Source organism: Monodon monoceros, unplaced genomic scaffold (assembly GCF_005190385.1).
Source record: "Monodon monoceros isolate NGI ecotype Baffin Bay Population unplaced genomic scaffold, NGI_Narwhal_1 Super_Scaffold_9, whole genome shotgun sequence".
NCBI classification, from domain to species: domain Eukaryota; kingdom Metazoa; phylum Chordata; class Mammalia; order Artiodactyla; family Monodontidae; genus Monodon; species Monodon monoceros.
Window position 1 is genome coordinate 51,972,803 of NW_021703786.1, and position 22,164 is coordinate 51,994,966.

Here is a 22,164-nt window from a genome sequence, read left to right on the forward strand (position 1 = left end):
ATACCTGGCCCCACCCAGTAACTTAAGTACACAGAAAAACTTGGATCTTAAGAAGATGCCTTTCCCAATTACTGTCTTCTCTAAGAATCCACAAAGAGAAACAGACTTTGAACCCAATGTACCTTATTTACTTGACCCCACTGTCATAAAGTGTTCAAATTCAAGTATTATAAAGATGGTAACAGGAAAAGGATTCAGGTTCCCAGACGGAGGAACGATTGGCCAAGGAAGTCAGCTTTCAGAGCTCAGTGGGTAAGCGGTAAGACTGTGTCTTGTATAGAAAGTAAAGAGTCATGAAAATTAAAAACAAATCAAGTGAGAGAAATTCATTTTGAAAAGTTGTTGTCTTAATGGGGTGGAAGAGAAAGGGAGACAGCAATCGTCCTCCTTAATAGGGTAGGGTGAGGTCTGCTAAGAAGCCCACACTCTCACTGTTTACTAAGCATCTACGGTGGACAGTGCTTGAGAAAACTCTGTTAATGACCAAATTCTGAAATCATCACTGTTAACAGTGCTGTATTGGAAATCTTACTGACAAAATTTTTAAATTATAAAAGAATCAGTATTATTTCTAATAGCATCTTACTGAAAGATTGATGAAGACATGCCAGCCAGAAAGAGTGAGCCTGGCAGGAATGAAACTTGCTCCTGGCAGGACAGGCCTGGCATGGGGAGGAGCAGAGCCAGCCCCCAAAAGTCATAGGTATGTTCCAGCTCTTGAAGTTTTATATTTGTGTTAAGAGGACAAAACTCCAAGTTGCTGAGGTCTTTGGAGTGGACAGGGACAGGAAGGGATTAACAGCAGTTTCTTTAAGGAAGATAATGTTTACCTAGGCAGCAGCATGGTGAAGAACATTGCTTTAGGAGTCCTGGGTTAGAATCGTCACCCTGACCTTTACAGATCATGTAATTTGACATTTGGTCAAATTATATAATCTCTCAAAACCTCTAGAAATGACCTCAAGAAGCTTGTTAGGGGCTTAACTGAGATTGAAATAATGTATGTAAAGTGTTTAGCACACTGCCTGTTGCTTAGAAAACATTCCATATGTGTTTCTATTGTATTTATAGTGATACTCCCAAAAGGAAGTAATAAGTACATGTTTCTCCCAGATAGAAGCAGGGAATATCTTTGGGAGAGAGATGGCAGCAGGAAAAGCGCAGAAGAAGGGAGAAAAGAGGCCTTTGTTATTTATTCTTTTTAGCCTATACTGGGTCAAGGGGGAAGGGTGTTATGAGGGGTGGAGGGAAGGGGGAAAGCAGAGATTAATGTGGTTTAAAGCTTGAGGCTGGGACTTCACTGGTGGTCCAATGGTAAAGAATCTGCCTCACAATGCAGGGAACGCGGGTTCAGTCCTTGGTCAGGGGACTAAAATCCCACATGCCATGGGGAAACTAAGCTTGCGTGCCACAACTAGAGAGAAGCCCACGCACCACAACAAAGATCCTGTGTGCTGCAACTAAGACCCGACACAGCCAAAAATAAATTAAATAAATAAATAATAAATAAATCTTAAAAAAAAGACTAGAGGCCATGTTCGAATTGAGTCTTTTCTAAGGTACAAACCATTTGAATCTATGTGATTTGGAACAGTTTCAAAAACCCTCTATTAGCAGAGAGCAACTTTATGAAAAATGACCCAAGAGAGGCTTTCAAGACAAGAAGTACTTTGTTCAGCAGAAGCTATCTGAGCAGAAAGGAAATTTCAGTTTTCTTACTGTTAAAATGACATTCTATCAATGTCTCTAGGGAAGACTGGTTTCACCTTCCCCGGGGCTGCTCTGTAGCTACCCTCTGTTTTATGGCCTATTTCCTTGTGGTTTCGTGTTTTGCTGTCTTTTAAAAAACCCCTAATACGGGCTTCCCTGATGGCGCAGTGCTTGAGAGTCCGCCTGCCGATGCAGGGGACACGGGTTCGTGCCCGGGTCTGGGAAGATCCCACATGCCGCAAAGCGGCTGGGCCCGTGAGCCATGGCCGCTGAGCCTGCGCGTCTGGAGCCTGTGCTCTGCAACGGGAGAGGCCGCAACAGTGAGAGGCCCGCGTATCGCAAAAAAAAAAAAACAAAAAAACAAACCTAATACTAGAAGTACTTTGAACTTAGTAGTCAGAACAAGATTGTTTAATTAAAACTAGAAATAGTACCATTATAACTGGGGTGACTCATCTGGGGCTTTATTTTAAATATATAATAGACAAGAGGAGGTTGATAAGCTCAGTGTAGACCAAAGTGCAGAACCAAATGCACTCTTTTTCCCCCAGCAGATCAGACTTAAATTCATTAAACATGGCATGGAAGACCAGCAGCCTAATGCAAATGTACAGATTTCTTCTCTTAGTGATTTTATCTCTGCCACATGAGATGACAAGTAAGTTAATACTTTTGGGCTTCTTTTCAAATAAAGAAAATTTCAGATTATAAAATGATTGGGGGCTTTGGGAAAATACAGAATCCAAACTGGAATGATTATACAGTTGGTATGGCTCAGAGTACAGAAGTCAGATAAAATAGTGAAAAATTAAGTGGAAAAATATTTTTATGGTTCTGATATTATAAGACAGGGTTGAAGTATTTTATTCTCTCCAGAGCCACAGCCAGAATTTTCCTACATTTTAATGCATTTCATTACTAATCATACCTAAAATAAACCTCTGCTCTTTATCTGAGCATACAACATACACGAAAATCTTTTCTATGTTTGCTCCCCACCCCAACCTGGAAATACCTTTTTCCTTCTTGATTCAAAAAGTGATAAGCAGTCACTGTAATATAAGTTAGGAAATATATAAAAGAATAAAGAAAAGTAAAAATCCCCCCAAATCCCATCATCAAGAGATAACCACTCAACGTTTTGATGTATATTCTTCCAGGTTTTAAAAAAATGCTAGGCAGCAATCACCAGTAGTTCATGCTTTTTAAAGGAAAAGTTAACGCATTTACAGAATATATTAACAAATGATACACAGGGGGCAAGTTTGTGGCAGCTAAAGTCATTTTTTAGCTTTGTTACTTGCTTCTAAATGAGGAAAGTACAAACTGAAATTTAGGTATGTTACAATGGATTTCTAAAAATCAGAGGTAAAAATTAACTGCTATATATCCTGATCATCCACCCCACAACAACAGCTTTACCACACAAACCACAGATGTTTAAACATCTTATTTTACTACACTGTCAGTATAATAGTGAAACATCAGATATACAAAACCAAATTTGTTTATAATCCCATCATCTAATCAAAAATGTTTTCAAAGTAGCTTTTGCCCATATGCATATTCAATTTTGATATATTTATAGGAATTGTTAGAGATGTACTTTACATTCTGCCTATTCACCTAATATTATGTCTTAAATATTTTTCCATTTTGCTCTTTCTTTCTCCTTTGTATTTCCCCACTCCCATCCCCTTACTATGCTATTTCCAAGCACTTGAAATAAACAATTTAGATCTGGTAACTATTTCTCCACTGTTTACTCTATTTTTATCCATCCTAGTCAATATATAGATAGGATTTTCCCAAGACTTGTCCATATATATATATATGTATACACATATATGTGTGTGCATGTGTGTGTGTGTGTGTGTGTATGTGTGTATAAATGGGGTAATTCCATACATATTGTTTTCTAACCCAGTGGTTCTCAAACTTCTCTGCATACTAGAATCACCTGGGAGCTTTTTTAAAACCCCAGTGCCCAGGTTACACTAATATTAATTAGTCAGAACGTCTGGGGGTGGGAGCCAGGCATCAGTACGTTTTTGAAGATCCCCAGATGATTCCAATGTGCAGCAAAATTTGGTAACCATCATTTTTTAACCTTTTGCTTTTTTAAATTAATAATCCTTTTTCGATCTTTTCCTTGTAAAATCGCATAGCTCAATATGACTATTTTTAATCATTGCAGAGCATTTCATTGTACCGATGTAACATATTTAACCAATTCTCTAATTATGGTCATTTAGATTGTTCACTCTATCTTAATAGTTTCTTCCTGCACTCCCAGGTTCTGTTTTAACTGTGAATGGTAAAACTGAAAACTATATTCTGGACACTGAGCCTGGCCTCGAAGAATCTCTGAACTGTGCTGTTCAAAACCATACCAGAGAAGAAGAACTTCTCTGGTACCGCGAAGATGGGAGAGTGGATTTGAAATCTGGAAACAAAATCAACTCAAGCTCTGTCTGTGTCACTTCCATCAGTGAAAATGACAACGGCATCACCTTTACCTGCAAGCTGAGGAGGAATCAGTCGACATCCATCTCAGTGGTGCTGAATGTCACTTGTGAGTGAGGGGAAAGAAACTGCTAGTTAGTCTGTGTTGTCTGTACTACACTAAGTGGTAGATGAAATCTGGGTCTAAAGAGTATGTGTATTTTAACATTTGCTTGATACTGCCCAATTGCCCTATTTATGATCCCACAACCTTGCATGAGGGTGCCTGTTTCCCACACCCTCATGAGCCTGAGTATCCTCAAGCTCTAAGAATCTGTCAGCCTGACTTGAAATTTTATTTTCATTTTCTAAATCAGGAATGAGGGTGTTCACCTTTTCGTAAATGCATTAGCTTTTCACGGTTCTTGTCTGCAAAATGCTTGCTCATGTCCTTTACCCATTTTTCTATTAGGTTATTTGCCTTTTTCTTATTGATTTGTATAAGCGCTTTGTACATTAAGGAAATTAGCCTTTTGTCATTTTGAATGATAAGTATTTCGTCTATTTATTTTTGACATTTTAAAATAGTTCTTTTTTTTGCCATATTGAAATTTTAAATGTTTGTGTATTTAAAATTACCAATCTTTTCGTTCTTAAACGTTTTTCTAGCTTTTGTGTTCTACTTAGAAAGATATTCATTGGGAATCTTTTAACATCATCTTAAACCCTCAAAGGTGAAGCTCTTTGATATTTGGGTTCCAGGTACTGGTAAGCCATTGGTGGAACTATCTGAGGTTAGTCGTCCTTCCAATGAGTCTACGGAGGTGATCACGTAGGTGGTTTGGGTGGAAAACTGGTTCTGCGTGAGGGGGGTGTGGATAGTGTGGTGAGCGGTGATGTGAGTAAGGGTGATAATATGGTGTGGTCTGGTAGAAAGAGCTCTGGACTTGGAACCTAGTAATAAAATGTCAAAGCCATTTGATCCCATGAGCTCAGCAAACTTTTCTGTGAAAAACTGATGCCATTGTTCCTGAGATAAAAGGGTGGGAAAAATGCCAAGGAATCCAGTACTGGAATCTGCTGGCATCCTGCAGCTTGGGCTTCCAGAGTGAATCATTTACATGTTTCTGGGCAAAGGAGCTTTGCTTTTTATTTCCTATGAATTGATAAAATGTGATTTTTAACAAGCTATCTCTTGGCAACTTTGTTAGAATCCAAGACTGTCAGCATACCTTGGAGCTTTTGTAATCCTTATAAAATGACAGACAAGGAAACTGAGGCCCAGAATGAAGGCCCTAATTATCACATCTGGAGCTGAGAACAGAAAACAAATCCCCAGGCTCCTAATCTAGTGCTCTTCCCATTGTAACCTTCTTAAGAGAGACGCAGTAGAAATGCCGATAATATGATTCAGTGGCTTAAAAAAATGATTTTCAGTTTCCCAGCCTGATTCCACATTTAATATTATCATCGTTGCACATATATAGAAAAAACCAATTGGTCAGTGATTCATAGTGACAATAATTGACACAAACTCATCAATCAATAAATCAAGATAAGGTCATAAAGTGACAAGAATATCATGTACAATCTTGAGTATTATGGATTATTGTTATAAATGGCAGACCAAGAACTCAATGGAAACTTGATAATACACTATTTGAGGATGGTGTGCAGAAACTTCTTTTATAACGTTGTTGCTGAAAGTATAAATTGAGACCACCTCTTTCGCAATATCTATCAAAATTTAAAGTGCACCGACCCTATGACCCAGCGTTTCTGCTTTGAGATGTTAACCTTAGAGAAATACGTGCATATATGCATAAAGAGATATATACAAGGATTTTTTTTGACTTTTCCTTTTAGATTTTATTTAAATATTTGCTAAACATCTGGTCACATTTTTCTCCTTGCTTTTGCTTTTAGTCTTTAGATTATAGTCACTACACAGGGTTCTGTCCTGAGCCCATACTTTTTTTTACAAGGATGTTTATTGAAGCACTGTTTAGCATTTTTAAATGAAAATAACCTGATGCCCATCAAAATAAAATAATTAAAGAGTCAGATATTATACTATAGCACTCTAAAAGCAATGAGCTGGAATTCTGTGGTTCAACATGAATATATCTCAAAGCGTGCAATTGTTGAGAGAGTGAAGTCTTTTATGTAAACACTTCTCACCCTCTTAGAACAATACAATATATTTCCTATGGGAATATCATATGTATTTTTAAAATACTATTTAAAAAAAAAAGATCTGCAAGTATTTACATCAAACTCATAGCACTGGGTGTCTCTGGGGAGTCAGGAAGTGACCAGGATGGAGTCAAGGAGGACCTTAACTTTATCTGAAATGTACTAATACTTTTAAAAGGGAATGCTCATGTAGAGCCGATATGCTTAAAAATTAATTTTAAATAGTTAAATAAAAAGGAACAACTATCTGAATACCATATAACATTCTTGTTGGACATGAATACAGAATTCAAACACATTCCAAAGAGCAATAAAATGTCATTCTTCTGAGAGAGCTATTAATAGCACAGCCTGCTCAGGGTCTAATTATTCAGTGTACAGATTATACAAGCTCCTTTTTTCCCTCCTTCTCTGCGTCTATCTCTTTCCTACTGCCCACTTTTCATGCATTTTATTACTCTTCTGTACCTTGGCCAAAAAAATGCAAGGAGCGTGGAGAAGAGGGGAGAGTCAGTTCAGCCATTTCTCCCCCTAGATGTTGGAAAGCCCTGGTGGTAGTAAGGGTTGGAATCATTTGGTGAAGATAAATGTGTTTGACAATCTATGGGTCTACAGATGTCCTTATCATGACGGGAATACGAAGTTGCTCACACAGAAGGCTGAGAGGGACTCAAGGTTATGCTCACCTTCCACGGATGCCAGAGTTGCCACGATTGGAGTGCCTTCTGACAGAAGGACATTATTTCTAGAAGATCATTGAGGAAATGCAAATATGCATTGGTAAATCTCTGGCCAGGACAAGTATGGTTATTGTTCCGTGTGTTACAAATTGTCTACTTAATACAGATTCATTATTATATACATTTGTTTCATGGTTTGTCTTCCCCACCACATTAAAAGTGCTATTAAGTTTGAAACTGGACGTATGTTATTTACCATTGTACCCCTGGTTCCTAGCCCAGTGCTTGCCATACAGTAGGTACTCAATAAATTTTTGTCAAATAAATGAATGACTACATGAGATAGACTGAAGGGACATCTTGAACACTGGCAATAAACTACTGCTTATCTGCTAATTAAACTTAAATGCTTGCGTCTTGCAGTTCCTCCTCTCCTAAGTGGAGACGACTTCCAAACAGCTGAGGAAGGCAGTGATGTGAAGTTGGTTTGCAATGTGAAATCCAACCCCCAGGCTCAAATGATGTGGTACAAAAACAGTGGCTTCTTGAATTTAGAGAAAAAGCATCACCAAATCCAACAGACAAGTGAGTATCTTCAACTGTCAATCACCAAAGTCAAGAAATCTGACAATGGAACCTACAGCTGTATTGCAAATTCACTTATAGAAACGAAGACCAAGGACTTTCACCTTATTGTCAAAGGTAACTCTATTGTTTATTTACTGAAATATAGTTGATTTACCATATTATGTTAGTTTCAGGTGTACAGCATAGTGATTTAATATTTTTATAGATTATACTCCCTTTCACATTATTACAAAACAATGGCTATATTTCCCTGTGTTGTACAATATATCCTTGTTGCTTACACACAGAGTTTGTATCTCATAATCCTATAGCCCTATCTTGCCCCTCCCTCCTTCCCTCTCCTCACTGGTATCCACTAGTTTGTTTTCTATATCTGTGAGTCTGTTTCTGTTTTGTTTTATACATTCATTTATTTTTTTCCACATATAAGTGATAACATACAGTATTTGTCTTTCTCTGTCAAATCGACAGAGAGCGTAATACTTTTGCGGTCCATCCACAAAGGTAACTCTTTTTTTAAGTAATATCTAGCATAGTACAAAACTCAGAGAGATGCTCAGTAAATATTTTTTGTGACAACTAATGATGATGACAATTATGATTAGTAGCTAGGATTTTCTTTGGAGAATTATCTCGATCCAAGGAATTCTAGTTGTTTCTTTTAGGGGAATTATTCCCATTCCATATAGGATACTGCTTTTTGAGCAAAGGTCCTTTTCTAGAATCAAGTAGTAGAAGACAGTTCTGGTTGGCTTTTATGGAGGAGTATTTCCATGAATTTTCCTAGGCAACAAGGTTTGTAGGAACTGGACTTCTCTTTTTTTATTTGCCTGCGTTGGGTCTTCATTGCTGCGCACGGGCTTTCTCTAGTTGCGGCGAGCGGGGGCTACTCTTCGTTGCGGTGCGTGGGCTTCTCATTGCGGTGGCTTCTCTTGTTGTGGAGCACAGGCCCTAGGCGCGCAGGCTTCAGTAGTTGTGGCACGCAGACTCAGTAGTTGTGGCTCGCAGGCTCTAGAGCGCAGGCTCGGTAGTCGTGGCGCACGGGCTTAGTTGCTCCTCGGCATGTGGGATCTTCCCGGACTAGGGTTGGAACCCATGTTCCCTGCATGGGCAGGCGGATTCTTAACCACTGCGCCACCAGGGAAATCCAGAACTGGACTTTTGAGTTAACAGCTTAGTGACAAACGGAAGAGAAGTCATAAACACATAGAGGAAAAATATACTGACTAGATAAGAAAATAGATCTATAAAATCACTCCTAACTCTGAAATTGTAACCTATAGGCTAATCAGAAAAGTGAGCGAGGGAGAATGGGGGAAACAGCTTCTTTCTCTTGGCTTCATGCTTCTTCTACCCAGGTTTATGATCTCTGCAATAACAAGGAACAAAAGAAGCTCCACGTGTCTTTCCCTCCTCTTATTTCTCACTCATATAGAAAGAGGAAGGCGAGATACCTGGAGTGGCAGATGCAGATAACGCTCACGCACACATTGCCTGGTCTGGGGCCAGGATGCTAGAAGCAGCCGAACAAGCTGAGGCTCGCACATCTTGTTAGAACATCACTCACTTTGTCATTTGCCTCTCTGTGCCACTCATTGCCTTTCTTGCCAGTCCTCAGGAAGCCAACTGAACCCCAGCCAGAAGCGTTGGACATGTGACCATAGGGCTTCTTATTACTGTACCAATAGAGTGGCTGGTGGGTAGGAAGGGCTGCCAGTTGAATGCCCATCACTGTGATTACTGGTGCGTTCAGTAATTTCTCCTGCAGAACAGTGACAGTATGCCCAGGGGCTACTTGCTTTAAAAACCAAACCCATGGGCTTCCCTGGTGGCACAGTGGTTGAGAGTCCACCTGCCGATGCAGGGAACACGGGTTCGTGCCCCGGTCTGGGAGGATCCCACATGCCGCGGAGCGGCTGGGCCCGTGCGCCATGGCCGCTGAGCCTGCGCGTCCGGAGCCTGTGCTCTGCAACGGGAGAGGCCACGGCAGTGAGAGGCCCGCGAACCACAAAAAAAAAAAAAAAAAGAAAAACAAACAAAAAAACCCACCAAACCCACAAACTCTTGGTTAAGAAGGAATCATAATTGCTCTATGTCACATTAAACATACAGCTTGTGTGGCAAGCAGGATGCCAGCTTGGCAAATTAGCTTTCATGGGCAGAATCCTGTTTGGGGTTGAGCTCTTCCAAACCAACTGGTTTTTCTCATTTCTTCCTGCGTTATTACTTGCCTGGCTATTGGCTGCCTTAGGAGCATAAGCACTCCGATGCTGGTGCTCAGGCTAAATGCCAGGTTTGCCATGAGCTCTCCCAGCTTCACCGCTCCGTGGGGTAGTTTATAAATGAGGCTGTGCAAAGTGAGAAATGACATCACGGATCTTTTCTTGAGCACAAGATTTTAGCCACGTGTTGAGATTATTTTACCGTAATGAATATGGGCTGGGTTGGGTTGGGGGGAAATACCAGATCTGGTTATAAATAAGAGAGTAAAGGGAAGAGATGCAGTTACACTTTCCAAACTCACTTTCAACAGAAACTTGGAATCCAAAGTGAGCCAGTGGGTCAGGCAGTTTATTTCAGTTTGTTTATGGAGTGAAAGCTGTCACGTGTGGCTTCATTTTATTCAGTTTGGTAAAAATATTCTGATCTCTGACTGAGTTCTGATTTTTTCCCCCAACTGTACCACCTTTGCCTCTCCTTCATTTTGACATCTTTCCTTGGCACTATAAGTTCATGGGGTCCCCAGTAAGATGCCCTTTGGTGTGTCCCAGGGCTGGCTATTACAGAGTCAAGGTTTACAAGAAGTCCCAGGGACTTTCCTGGTAGTCCAGTGGCTAAGACTCTGTGCTGCCAATGCAGGGGGCCCGGGTTCAATCCCTGGTCGGGGAACTAGATCCCACATGCTGCAACTAAAGATCCCACATGCTGCAACTAAGACCCAGTGCAGCCAAATAAATAAATATTTAAAAAAAGAAAGAAATCCCATTGAGAAGAGCTTCTCCAGAGAGTTGGTGTCACCCACACCGTCATGAGAATAATTTTTAGCAACAGCCAAAGGAGAGCAAAAGTAAAGGATGCTTAATCTACTCCGTAAAATTATCCTGAGCAGGACACATAATGGAGAAGACAACAGTTAAAAGGTAAATATGTGTCATACAATTATGGAGGGATAAACCCCATTTCATAATCTTGAGGCATATAGGGCTTGGGCTTTGAAATTAGATTAATCAAAAGTCTTCTCTTCCCCTTCTCTCTTCCTTTCACCCTTCATATACTATCTCGTAACACTTTGTCCTTTACTATCTCGATCTGCAGTAGTTTTTTTTTTTTAATGTCAGTCTCTCCCACTAGAATATGAGCTCCTCAGACACAGGAGCCTTCCAGGCCTGTCCTATTTTTTCAGGGCTAAGAACAGCACCTAACACACAGTAGTCATTTAGCAAAAATCTATTGATTTCATTCACTCTACAAACTCAATTATACAATAAATAGCACACTCTTTATTTCCTATAAATTCCAAACATTTTATCTTAGCCATGATTGGAGCTCCTTTCCCTCCTAGGGTGGCATCAGAATCCAGGAGCTTAGACAGAGTCATTTCAATACCTTTGTTGACCTTAGCACTCTTACTTTTGTACGTTTCACCCCATATCTAATATATTAACATGAAGTATTAAGTATACTTTTTGGCTGTAAACATTTGAAAGGGTATTTAAAACTTGCATACATTTTGAATTTTTCTATAAATAAGTTATTAATTTGGTTCTTAAGTTTTAAATGTTATTATTATTATTTAACAGTTGGGTGATAGTCGACACAAAGTTACATTTTATAGATGCTTAAACATTTATGCATTTTGATTAACTTTGCCACTTTATTTTCATATTTTGGAGCCAATACTTTTTTTTCCAGTCTCAAATATTTTCATAGGCTCTTGGAAAGCTTACAAGCACAGGGACTGCACCTATAGTACAAAATGGCTCTGAGCTTACCTGGTGTTCACAAAACAAGGGAATGGGCTTTCACTTCTAGGTGGCTGGTGTCTTCCTAGCCCAAATTAGAAGTAGACTCTCTGTTCTTCCATATCCTTTAGGGAAAGATGAGAATCTTTGCCAAGATTGGGAAGGCTGATGCTTAGAGTTCTACTTTCCTAGGGGCAGGCACTACGCAATCACCCTGTATAATGTCTTGTCACCTACCTGGGGCACAATCACAGCACAGCTACAAGGGTCCCACTGTTCCTCCCTCCTTAGTCCAGCAGCTTCCTCACCTTTTCTCTTCTTCCTCTTAAAACCTTCCTGCCTCTCTTTCTCCTTCGAGGATACCTCCCAACATCTTTCGGGCTTTTCAAATGGCAGGAAAAAGCATTGATTTCAGCTTACTTCTGCTTTCTGCATGGCAAAAATTATGGATCAAGCACAAAATGATCTGACTTTGGGGAGTTATTCATATTACAATAAATTATCCTTCCAAAGAGGAATGGATTCAAAGCCTGTCTCTGCTAGTTACTAGTTCTGTGACTTTGGACAAGTAAACTCAAAGCCCCTGGTTCCTCGCCTATAAAAAAGAATGATAATAAAATTCTTCAGGATTGTTTGGAGAATTTAATTAAGAGGAAAAATGTTAAGTGCAAGGCACCGTGGCTGGGACATACTAGAAGTACATAAATTAGAAGCATATAAATGTTAACTTTCTCGTTTCCTGTGTTTGCACTTCCAACAGATAAAGCTCCATCTGTACCAATAGAACCCATTATTGCTGCATGTATTGTGGTCTTTCTGACCTTGTTATTTGGACTGATTGCCAGAAGAAAAAGAATGATGAAGGTATCTAAGTATTCTAAGCTAAAAAGTCATCTAAACAAAAGCAGAGAACTGGCTATATAAGTGACTATAGAATTAGGAACCATACTTGAACGATCTGGTCTCTCTCCCATGAGATCTAAAATGGAAGTTGCTTAAGGGAATAAAATTGTACATCTATTATGAGTACAGCTTTACGAAGAATAGAGTAGAAGAATAGAAGTGCATATGGACAAGACCTGAATGAAAATAGCTGTGGTGTTAGAAGTAGGTGCTGATTTTTCTTCCTTTTAAATTTCTCTTTATTGTTGCTATAGTTCCTTTGGTACAATAAATAAATAAATATAGAGGCGCATCTGCTCTGGATTCAGAGATCTGTGTGAAAAAGATGGCACTTACTGCTCACCTCTTGAGTACAGCCACATGCTCTGGCTGTGGTGGGCTGGAGTTTGAATTGTTGAATGGTTAACCTTGTTGGTTAGCATGATGCAGAGGACCTGCATGCATAGGTTAATGCTATGCATTTGACTCCACCAGTTAATCCAGTGCCAAAGGCAGGCAAATGTGGCAGAAAGCCTCTAAGGAAAGGCCAGTGTGGAATTACATTTTCTTAGGTTAAACAAAAGTGATTAATGTGGTCAAAGAAATAAGACCTCGACCAGTGCAGAGGTGGCAGTATTCCCAGCCACCTCTGTATTGGTATGTATTTTTCTACATAGATGATTAACAGACATTTGGGTTTCCGGTCCCTTGAGCCACCTTGATGCATTCAAAATGTTTATGCGTGGGCCTTAGCAAAACAGGCAAATTCATTGCCCTTGTCCTGTTTGCTTTTAGCTCTGCATAAAGGATAAAGATCTTCAAAGCAGAACAGCTCTGTAAGTACTCTGGGCTGGGGTCAACGATTTTCCATAAGCAGATGGGTAGCAGTCAGTGGTGTGCATCATAAAGCCCATCCTGGGCAAACTCCTCCTGAGATGGAAGGTGCTAGAAGGTGAAGTGGTTCAGAGGAGAATGGAGGGTGGAGGAGAATCTGCCTCCCCTTTAGAGGAAGACAGGTGAGGCTAGGTTGGAAGGTTGCTTGGAACTGACCACACCTTTGGTCTTGAGCCTACTCTTTCTTTAAGCAATTTCAGGCTAATTCTTGTGCAACTGCCTTTAATTGCCACACAATGTAAATGTCTGAGAGAGCTCACCCTGGGGGAAGCCACTGCTGCATTCTCCTTCACAACCAGGTCAGAAGCCACATTCCTCATCCTAAATACCGCCTTATCTTTGGAGCTTCCTTTAGACTGTTGGCTCCAGCATACCTGAAGCGGGCAGTGGCTAAAAAGAACAGAGGCATACTTTCCAAGAGTATGAATTTTGTTCTGATTTTTTTTCTTAGTGTTATGATCACCTTTATAATTAATTTCTTGATTCATTTCAGATGAAAAAGCCAGGATGACATCTAATACGGCAAGAGTTTTGCATCAGGACCTCCTTGATTTATGTAGTCCCGTCTGTATTTATTGCTATTACTAAGTTCATTCCTGTCAAATTGTCAGAGGTTATGAAGAAGTGTTTCAATAAGCACTTAGAAGTAGTTATTATGACTAATTTAATATACTTGCAAGAACACTTTCAGGAAGAAAGCTGTAAAGATTGAAAGATAAGATTTTTAAAGTCTTCTCCTTGAAGGATATGTTAATTAATTGAAATTTGTCCTGAAAAGATTGGTAACCATTTACATTTAGTGTGTATTCTTCTAGGTAGGAGATTAACAGATATTTGGGTTTCACAAATCAGTACACTACCAAAAAAAACTGGGGGATGGGGGCAACATAGAGGGATCAATTTCTAAAGTTGCCAAGGAAACACATAAGTAATATCAATTATATCTACCTTCACAGTCATTTCAAAAAAAGAAATGTTCTAGGACTAAAAAAGGAAGGATATAATCTCAGAATATAAAGTATTCCTTTAAATGGAAAAAATTCAGTATTATAAAAAACAACATATGTCCTTATTTTTCTCATCTTATCGTGGGTGACAATCACAAACTTTGTGAGTTTTGTGTGGTGATGAAGATGAAAACGGCAGGGGACAGGGGATAGCATGTTTGTTTCCTAGTATCCTGTGTTCTTTTTGCATAGCCATTTGCATAGATCCAGCGATATTATGAATCAGCCTGTACTCTTCTCATATACCTTAATTTAAAATTGCAGCTCTCTTATTATTTATCGCTGACTTTCCCCACTTCCATTCTTTCTTCATTTTTTTCCCTGTAAGAGTCTCTGCTTCAGTTTCCCACACAGCTGGGGTGGGTTATAGGGAGAGGCAGCCTTGGCCAGAAGCACCCTTGATTGTCTCTGCTGTGCTCTCACTCTATCTTAGAAAAAAAAATTTTTGTCTAATGTTGCAGGAGCTAAATGTGCCACAGTGAAAGAGAAAGAGAGAGAGCTGCTTGCTGTCAGACAGGTGGTTAAAATCCCTTTATTGCCTTAGAAGCAAAGAGAAGAAATGAGCAGAATGTATTAAATCTTAACAGTCTTTTGTTTCTAAGAAGAACAGACACATCCTCCTGTTAGGCTCCTCTTTGCTTCCTTGGAAACGTCAGCGTGAAATGGAGAGACAGACCATTAAAAACTGTGGTTCACAGATTTCTCTGTCTTCTTGGAGGCCCTAGTAGGTTTTGTGGGGAAGCCTTCAGATCATGTCCCTCATTCAGGATTTCTCAAATTAGAATTTGGAAGCCCTGTGAAAATGCTGTAAGGATAAGGTAGGAGGATTGTGAAAATCTGAAAGGTTAGACAATTAAGTAGAACCCTGGAAACGAGAAATTAAAAAACGGTGGGTTGGGATAGTTTAAAGTGGAAGAGGAAACAGAAAAACTTAACATTTTTAATTGGACTTGGAATCAGGAGATCTGAGTTCCAGTCTTGGCTGTGTTACCTTGGGCAAGTGCTTTTCCCTCTCTTGGGCCTTTGGAAAATAAGGAGGTTGGATTAAGAGGAGGATTAAGATTCATTTTCATTTTAGCTTGAAAATTCTGTGATCCTAAAAAGATTCCCACATAGTTTAATGTCTAAAGGAGTTGGCAAAAAAGATTGAAAATGTAACACCTTTGCCCCGCCTAGCAGAGTTATGAATCAGCTTTGTTCTAGGACATATAACTATCCTTGAGAATTACAGGTCATCAGGAAAGAGTTTCTTCACCCTTGTTAAATACAATGACCTTGTACATTAGCACAGAGAAGGAACCTTAACTAGTTTTAACAGAGCACAGCAATATTATAGTCATTGCCTCTCATTTTGCCTTACAGTTTTGAAACAGAGTCTGTACTAAAACTATGTCTATTATTTAAAATTAGAAGTTAGCCTAGAGCCTGTCTTAGAAAGATGTGAAATTCCAGGATTCAAAAGAAACCCCATATATAAATCAACTATACTTCAATTAAAAAATAATAAAGTTAAAAAAATAAAGAAACCCCATAACCTTTCCCCAATGTTTTCTCTACCTACTGTGGGGTACGTGGAATTCCAACATTCCCTCATCTGGTTTTGACCCTTTGGACTACAAATACCAGTGGAGAAGTGACAGAAAAATCCAGTTGCTCCCCTCTCAACCTTTTTATCAATAAGGACAACTTTCATAATTATTATTTTTCTCCTTCTTGGGCCCCATATTTTGAAAGAACTGGTCTATCAAACAAATTTTACTTATTAAATAAGAGTCATCTGTTTTCCCAATTTAAAAAACATTTATCAATAGTACCTACTTGTCAGTCTAAGCTTCTTTTATGACAATACAATTACCCACTTGATGTAATTCCATTTAAAAGAAAATAAATCTCGTACTATAGTTAACCTGCGCAGTTTTTTAGAGGTTAACAATATAATCATTGCAATCAGGCTTTTTGAATCATTGAAAATAGCTTACAACTATTACCAAATAGTTCACCAACTTTACGCCTCTCATCACCATGATCATGACTACTTTCCTGAACCTATTAGCCCGGGGTCATAAAGTCAAATTCTTACAGGGGTCAAGCAGATCAATGAGTGAAGCAGGCTAGACGTACAACAATAGGGAGTGGTGGAGAATGTGGCAAATAGCACATCTATGTCTAAAAGGGGGCTGATAGTTACCACTGGGGACAGGTCTTCTGATTCTGTAAGAGAAGTCAGAAATCTGGATTTTTATGTGTAGTTCTCCTAATTTAAAAAAACTTAAAAAAAATCTTGTATATCTAGGAGTAGAAGAATCTTCTCACCCCAATATGTGTCATTCTCTGTTAGGTAAGCTAAAACCTGGTGTTGACTTGGGCTTTCATTGTTTCATGGAGATTTTTGTGAAACAGCTCTTGTAATTTTCACTCATAGTCTACTATTCCCCGAAGCTCAAGCATGATCACGATGAACCAAATCAGAGGACAGTTAGTTCTGCAGAAATACCTCAGAGATATTGCGGATACACTGCAATAAAGCAAACATCTCAAAAAAGTGGGTAACAAATTTTTTTGGTTTCCCGGTGCATATAAAAGTTAGGTTTACACTTCACTGTAGTCTATTAAATGTGCAATAGCATTATGTCTAAAAACGATGTACATACCTTAATTTAAATATACTTTATTGCCGGGACTTCCCTGGCAGTCCAGTGGTTACGACTCCGGGCTGCCAATGCGGGGGGTGTGCGTTCGATCCCTGGTCGGGGGACATAAGATTCCCACATGCTGCGGGGTGCAGCAGAGAAAAAAACCCAAAACTTTATTGCTGAAAAATGCTAACCATCATCTGAGGCTTCAGTGAGTTGTATGTAATCTTTTTGCTGGTGAAGGGTCCTGCCTCAATGTGCTTGGCTGCTGACTGATCAGGATGGTTGCTGCTGAAAGGTTGGGGCGGCTGGAGCCATTGCTTAAAATAAGGCAGTAATGAACAATGAAGTGTGCCACATCAATTGATTCTTTCTTTCACGAGTGACTTCTCCGTAGCAGGCAATGCTGTTTGATAGCATTTTACCTGCGGTAGAACTTCTTTCAAAATTGTTGTCAATCCTCTCAAACTCTGCCACTGCTTTATCAACTAAGTTTATGTAATGTTCTAAATCCTTTCTTGTCATTTCAACAATCTTCATAGCATCTTCACCAGGAGTAGATTCCATCTCAAGAAACCATTTTCTTTGCTCATCCGTAAGGAGCAACTCCTCACCCATGAAAGTTTTATCATGAGATTGCAGCAATTCATCACATCTTCGGGCTCCACTTCTAATTCCAGTTCTCTTCCTATTTCCACCACATCTGCAGTTACTTTGTCCACTGAAGTCTTGATCCCCTCAGTCATCCATGAGGGTTGGAATCAACTTCTTCCAAATTCCCGTTAATGTTGATATTTTGACCTCTTCCCATGAATCATGAATGTTCTTAGTGGCATCTAGAATGGTGACTACTTTCCAGAAGGTTTTGACTTTGCCCAGATGCATCAGAGGAATTACTATCGATGGCAGCTATAACCTTATGAAATGTATTCCTTAAATAATAAGATTTGAAAGTTGAAATTACTCCTTGATCCATGGGCTGCAGAGTGGATGTTGTGTTAGCAGGCATGAAAACAGCATTAATCTCATTGTATATCTCCATTAGAGCTCTTGGTGACCAGGTGCATTGTCAATGAACATTGTCAATATTTTGAAAGGAATCTTTTTTTCTGAGCCATAGATCTCAACAGTGGGCTTTGAATATTCAGTAAACTATGTTGTAAACAGATGTGCTGTCATCCAGGCTTTGTTGTTCCATTTATAGAGCACAGGTTTTCAACAGGTACCAAAAAACTGGAAAGAATTTCAGATAAGATGTTAATAGCGCAAAGATAGATACATGCCTCAGTGAGACAGATTGACCCTTATACTAGCTAAATAATGAGAGCAATACTCTGTAGGACTGTTATTTTCTGAAGTAAAGTTTATCTGTTTCTCAATTTTATGTGTATAATACTCTCCTGGTGCTAGCTTTGACTGGCGAATTTTGAAATGTTGGCCCCAGTAATGATTGTGCTAGTTCATAATCTTTATTAGATTATGAGTATAATCCCCAAAAGTGTTAGAAATATTTCCAAGCAGTTTCTGATCTTTTGTTTTTTTGTTTTGTTTTCTTTTTTGTTTTTTGTGGTACGTGGGCCTCTCACTGTTGTGGCCTCTCCCTTTGCAGAGCACAGGCTCCGGACGTGCAGGCTCAGCGGCCATGACTCACAGGCCCAGCCGCTCTGCGGCATGTGGGATCTTCCCGGACCGGGGCACGAACCCGTGTCCCCTGCATCGGCAGGCGGACTCTCAGCCACTGCGCCACCAGGAAAGCCCCTATCTTGGTTTTTGACATGGCTTCCTCGTTAAGCTTAAAGTAAGAGACACGCGCATCTCCCTTCATTCGAATACTTCGAGGGCACTGTAGGGTTATTAATTGGCCTAATTTCAATACTGTTGTGTCTTGGGGAATAGGGAGGCCTGAGGAGAGAGAGAAACAGGGCAACAGCTGGTCTATGGAGCAGTCAGAACACACTCAACACTTATCAATTTTTGCTGTCTCATATGGGCACAGTTTGTGGCATCCTAAAACAATTACAAAAGTAACATCAAAGATCACTGATAACAGATCACCATAACAAATGTAATAATAATGAAAAAGTTTGAAATATTGTGAGAATTACCAAAATGTGACACAGAGACACAAAGTGTGCAAATGCTGTTGGAAAAATGGCACCAATAGACTTGCTCGATGCAGGGTTGCCACAAGCCTTCAATTTGTAAAAATCGCAGTATCTGTGACGCTCAATAAAGCGAAGGGCAATAAAACCAAGTATGCCTGCGCTGTGCTGAGGACTTTACCTGCACTACTTGATCCTGTGAACAACCCTATAAAGTAGTCATGATTGTCTCAACTTTGATGATGAGGACACTTGGGCTCAGAATGCTTAACTAAGTAATAGAGAGTGACTAAGCTGGAATTCATACCAAGCTGATCCAAAGCCTGGGACCTGGAGTAGGAGAGAAGCTATCACAGAAGGGGCAAAAGTTGAATAATAAAGACAAACCACCTCTCTCATAATTTCCTGTTGTTGCAACAACCCTAACAGGTAGGTGTTGGAATCCCCGTTTTACAGATGAGGAAACTGAGGATTAGAGAAACAAAACAACATGCTCAAACTCACACAACTAGCAGGAGGTGTAGTTGGGATTTGAACCCAAGGCAGTTTGACCCCACAGTCCATGCTCCTTCCTCTACACTGCATTATCTTGGAGACTAAGGATTAGGATAAAGCTACCAGAAAGCAATTGAGAACATCTTACTGCTTTAGGAGTTTGGGGGTTGTAGCAGAGATATTCATCATTCACTGAATATCCTTGTGCTCTTCACATTTCCCTGCTCACTTGCCATTAACTAGCCCATGTGACTAGTTCTAGTCAAGGGGCTATGGATAGAATTAACAGTGTCACTTTCAGACAAAGCAAAGCAGAATGGATGCATATTCTTTCACTTCTTCCTTCCTCTGACATGGCAACTGGGGAGAACATCTGTTGGTCTGGGATTTGAATAATGATGTGGAACAGAGCTACCTGCTCACATGTAAGTGAGAAGTAGATCCTTGTGTTAAACCACTATTCTTTAGGGTTAATTTGTTACTGCAGCATAACTTAGCCTATCCTGACTAACACAGGTATTTTCATTGGCATAATTCAAATACTCAGAAAACTTTCATTATAATAAGAATTCAGGGGAAAGTTTAATCTAGTTTAATGAAATAATGCTTAATTTCAAGGGCAAGTTCATAATAATCCCCATCCCTCCCACCAGGGACCCTGAGTCATATAAAATGCTGAATAACCTGCAGTAAAATCATAATTTTCCCTTTGAATAGACTTACATCTATTGACAACACATCTTTAAGGAAATAGGGCAGCAGTAGTGCAGCTAGAAAAAAATTAATTCATTTGTTTCATTTTATTAAAAAAGACAAATTATACTTAATCTCATGCCAGCAACTACAGAAAATAAAATCTATATGTTAATGACAAATTCCTTAACACTCATATAATTTTTTTTCAAGAGCCTACCTCTGAAACATCAAGGTTGTTGTATAGCAAATATCATGGGTAGTTTTTGTGTATGTAACACTAGAAAACATGAAGGACACTACTGTGAATTCTCAAAAACCTGTGCTCTCAGAGGATTGTGTACATATTAAGAAAAAATTGGAGATGTGGTGTTCCTGCCAACAGATTCCTAAAGTGTTGCTGTGGAAACTCATGAATTATTTGTCTTTATTTCTCTGGGCAATCTTGGTAGTAACAATAGTGTCAACCTCTGTTTAAATTATAGGTATTAACAGCAATCTCTACATTTTCATGTTACCTTATAGTTTATAAAACATTTTACACATGTCTTGTTTGATCCTCACAGCCACTCTGTGAGACAGGTAGTGATGTCATTATTTATGATGTACAACTGGAGATACCAAAGTTCAGAAAGGTTAAGTGATCTGTCCAAGGTCACACAGCTTGTATGAAGAGTCACTCCTCCCATCACCCTGACTTTTGGCTCTAGGTGAGTACTACAATTGCTCTCAGTTTTGTACAGGACAATCATTCAGCCCTTTTGCCTTATGGGTAATCACTGTATTCCAGTAAGAACTGAGATAGGAGATGAGAAATTAAACTAACACACGTAATTTTTAGAACTTCTCAAAATTGAGTTCTCTGAGTTACCTGAAGCATAGTGACATCACATAGCAATAGTTACACTCCAATAAACACTTCCCTTATATTGTACTATGCTAAGCACCTTATGTATAACTTACTTAATCTTTATAACAATCACATAAGAAGGGTCCTACTTTTATCACACCCATTTTACAGGGGAGGAAAACTGACACAGAGAATTTAAGTCACACGTCCTGGGTCACACAGTTTCTTAGTGGCTGAATAAGAATTTAGACCAAGGTTGTATGGCTCCTGGGTCTTTAACCATTAGACAAAATTGTCTCTTACATTAATAACTAACTTATATAGTACTTCCTACATGGCAGGAACAAACATATATAAACTCATTTAATCCCTATAAGCAACACATTTAACATTTGAATTCAAATCGAAATTAGATTTAGGAGATAGGGAGGAAAAAGAGGATGGGTAAAAAAGGAGGGGTGCGGAGAGAGAGAGACAGACAGACAGGAAGAACAACTTAAAAGTGCCTGCAATGAGACCTGCCATTCAACTGAACGAACATGTGCCCTGAAGTGAGCATGAGATGAGGAGGAGAATCAGCTCCCCTGGCCAGTCCCAGTTAATTCCCTCATGGCTCTCACAGTGTGAGCATCTCATGTGCTCAGGATGAATCTAGTGCTCACAGATTTGCCAACTACTTCATTTGGTTCTCAGCCGAAGAAACAGCAATCTCTTCCCATACTGGAATAGAAACCTGCCCTGCAGTGCTTATTAAGAGGAGGTGTTTGGGTCTCTGAAGTGATACTTTCCCAAAGAATTTCCAAGGATAGTGTTGACTATAGTCTATTTTTGCCTGACTTTGGAACTTTATCTCTGAGTAAGCTGCAACCCACTTGTATCACTGAACATGAGCCAGGTCAAAGGGAGTAGCTGGATTCCTATAGCTGTAACGCAACTCTGCTGCATATATTCAACATTGCTCATGGAAAAGTTTCAGCTACCAGATGTACATGAAGCTACCACATGTACGAACAGAAAAACAGGCCTC

The 22,164-nt window shown here is 39.5% G+C and overlaps 1 protein-coding gene across 1 annotated transcript; it reads left to right on the forward strand.

Annotated features, from left to right (window-relative positions):
• The first annotated feature begins 215 nt into the window (after positions 1-215).
• Positions 216-13,967, forward strand: TMIGD1 (transmembrane and immunoglobulin domain containing 1). The gene is made up of 8 exons (XM_029212704.1): positions 216-248; positions 1,646-1,649; positions 2,262-2,368; positions 4,007-4,285; positions 7,455-7,733; positions 12,342-12,445; positions 13,259-13,299; positions 13,851-13,967. Exons 3-8 carry the CDS (start codon positions 2,287-2,289, stop codon positions 13,852-13,854), a joined length of 789 nt encoding a protein of 262 aa, XP_029068537.1. The 5' UTR covers positions 216-248; positions 1,646-1,649; positions 2,262-2,286; the 3' UTR covers positions 13,855-13,967.
• Positions 13,968-22,164: the final 8,197 nt, after the last annotated feature.

Bases quoted from the DNA above. Each gene is read 5' to 3' on its own strand.
- TMIGD1 (XM_029212704.1), top strand. From the start codon at position 2,287: ATGGCATGGAAGACCAGCAGCCTAATGCAAATGTACAGATTTCTTCTC. The intron at 2,369-4,006 runs GTAAGTTAATAC...CTGCACTCCCAG, and splicing joins TCTGCCACATGAGATGACAA to GTTCTGTTTTAACTGTGAAT. The intron at 4,286-7,454 runs GTGAGTGAGGGG...TGCGTCTTGCAG, and splicing joins AGTGGTGCTGAATGTCACTT to TTCCTCCTCTCCTAAGTGGA.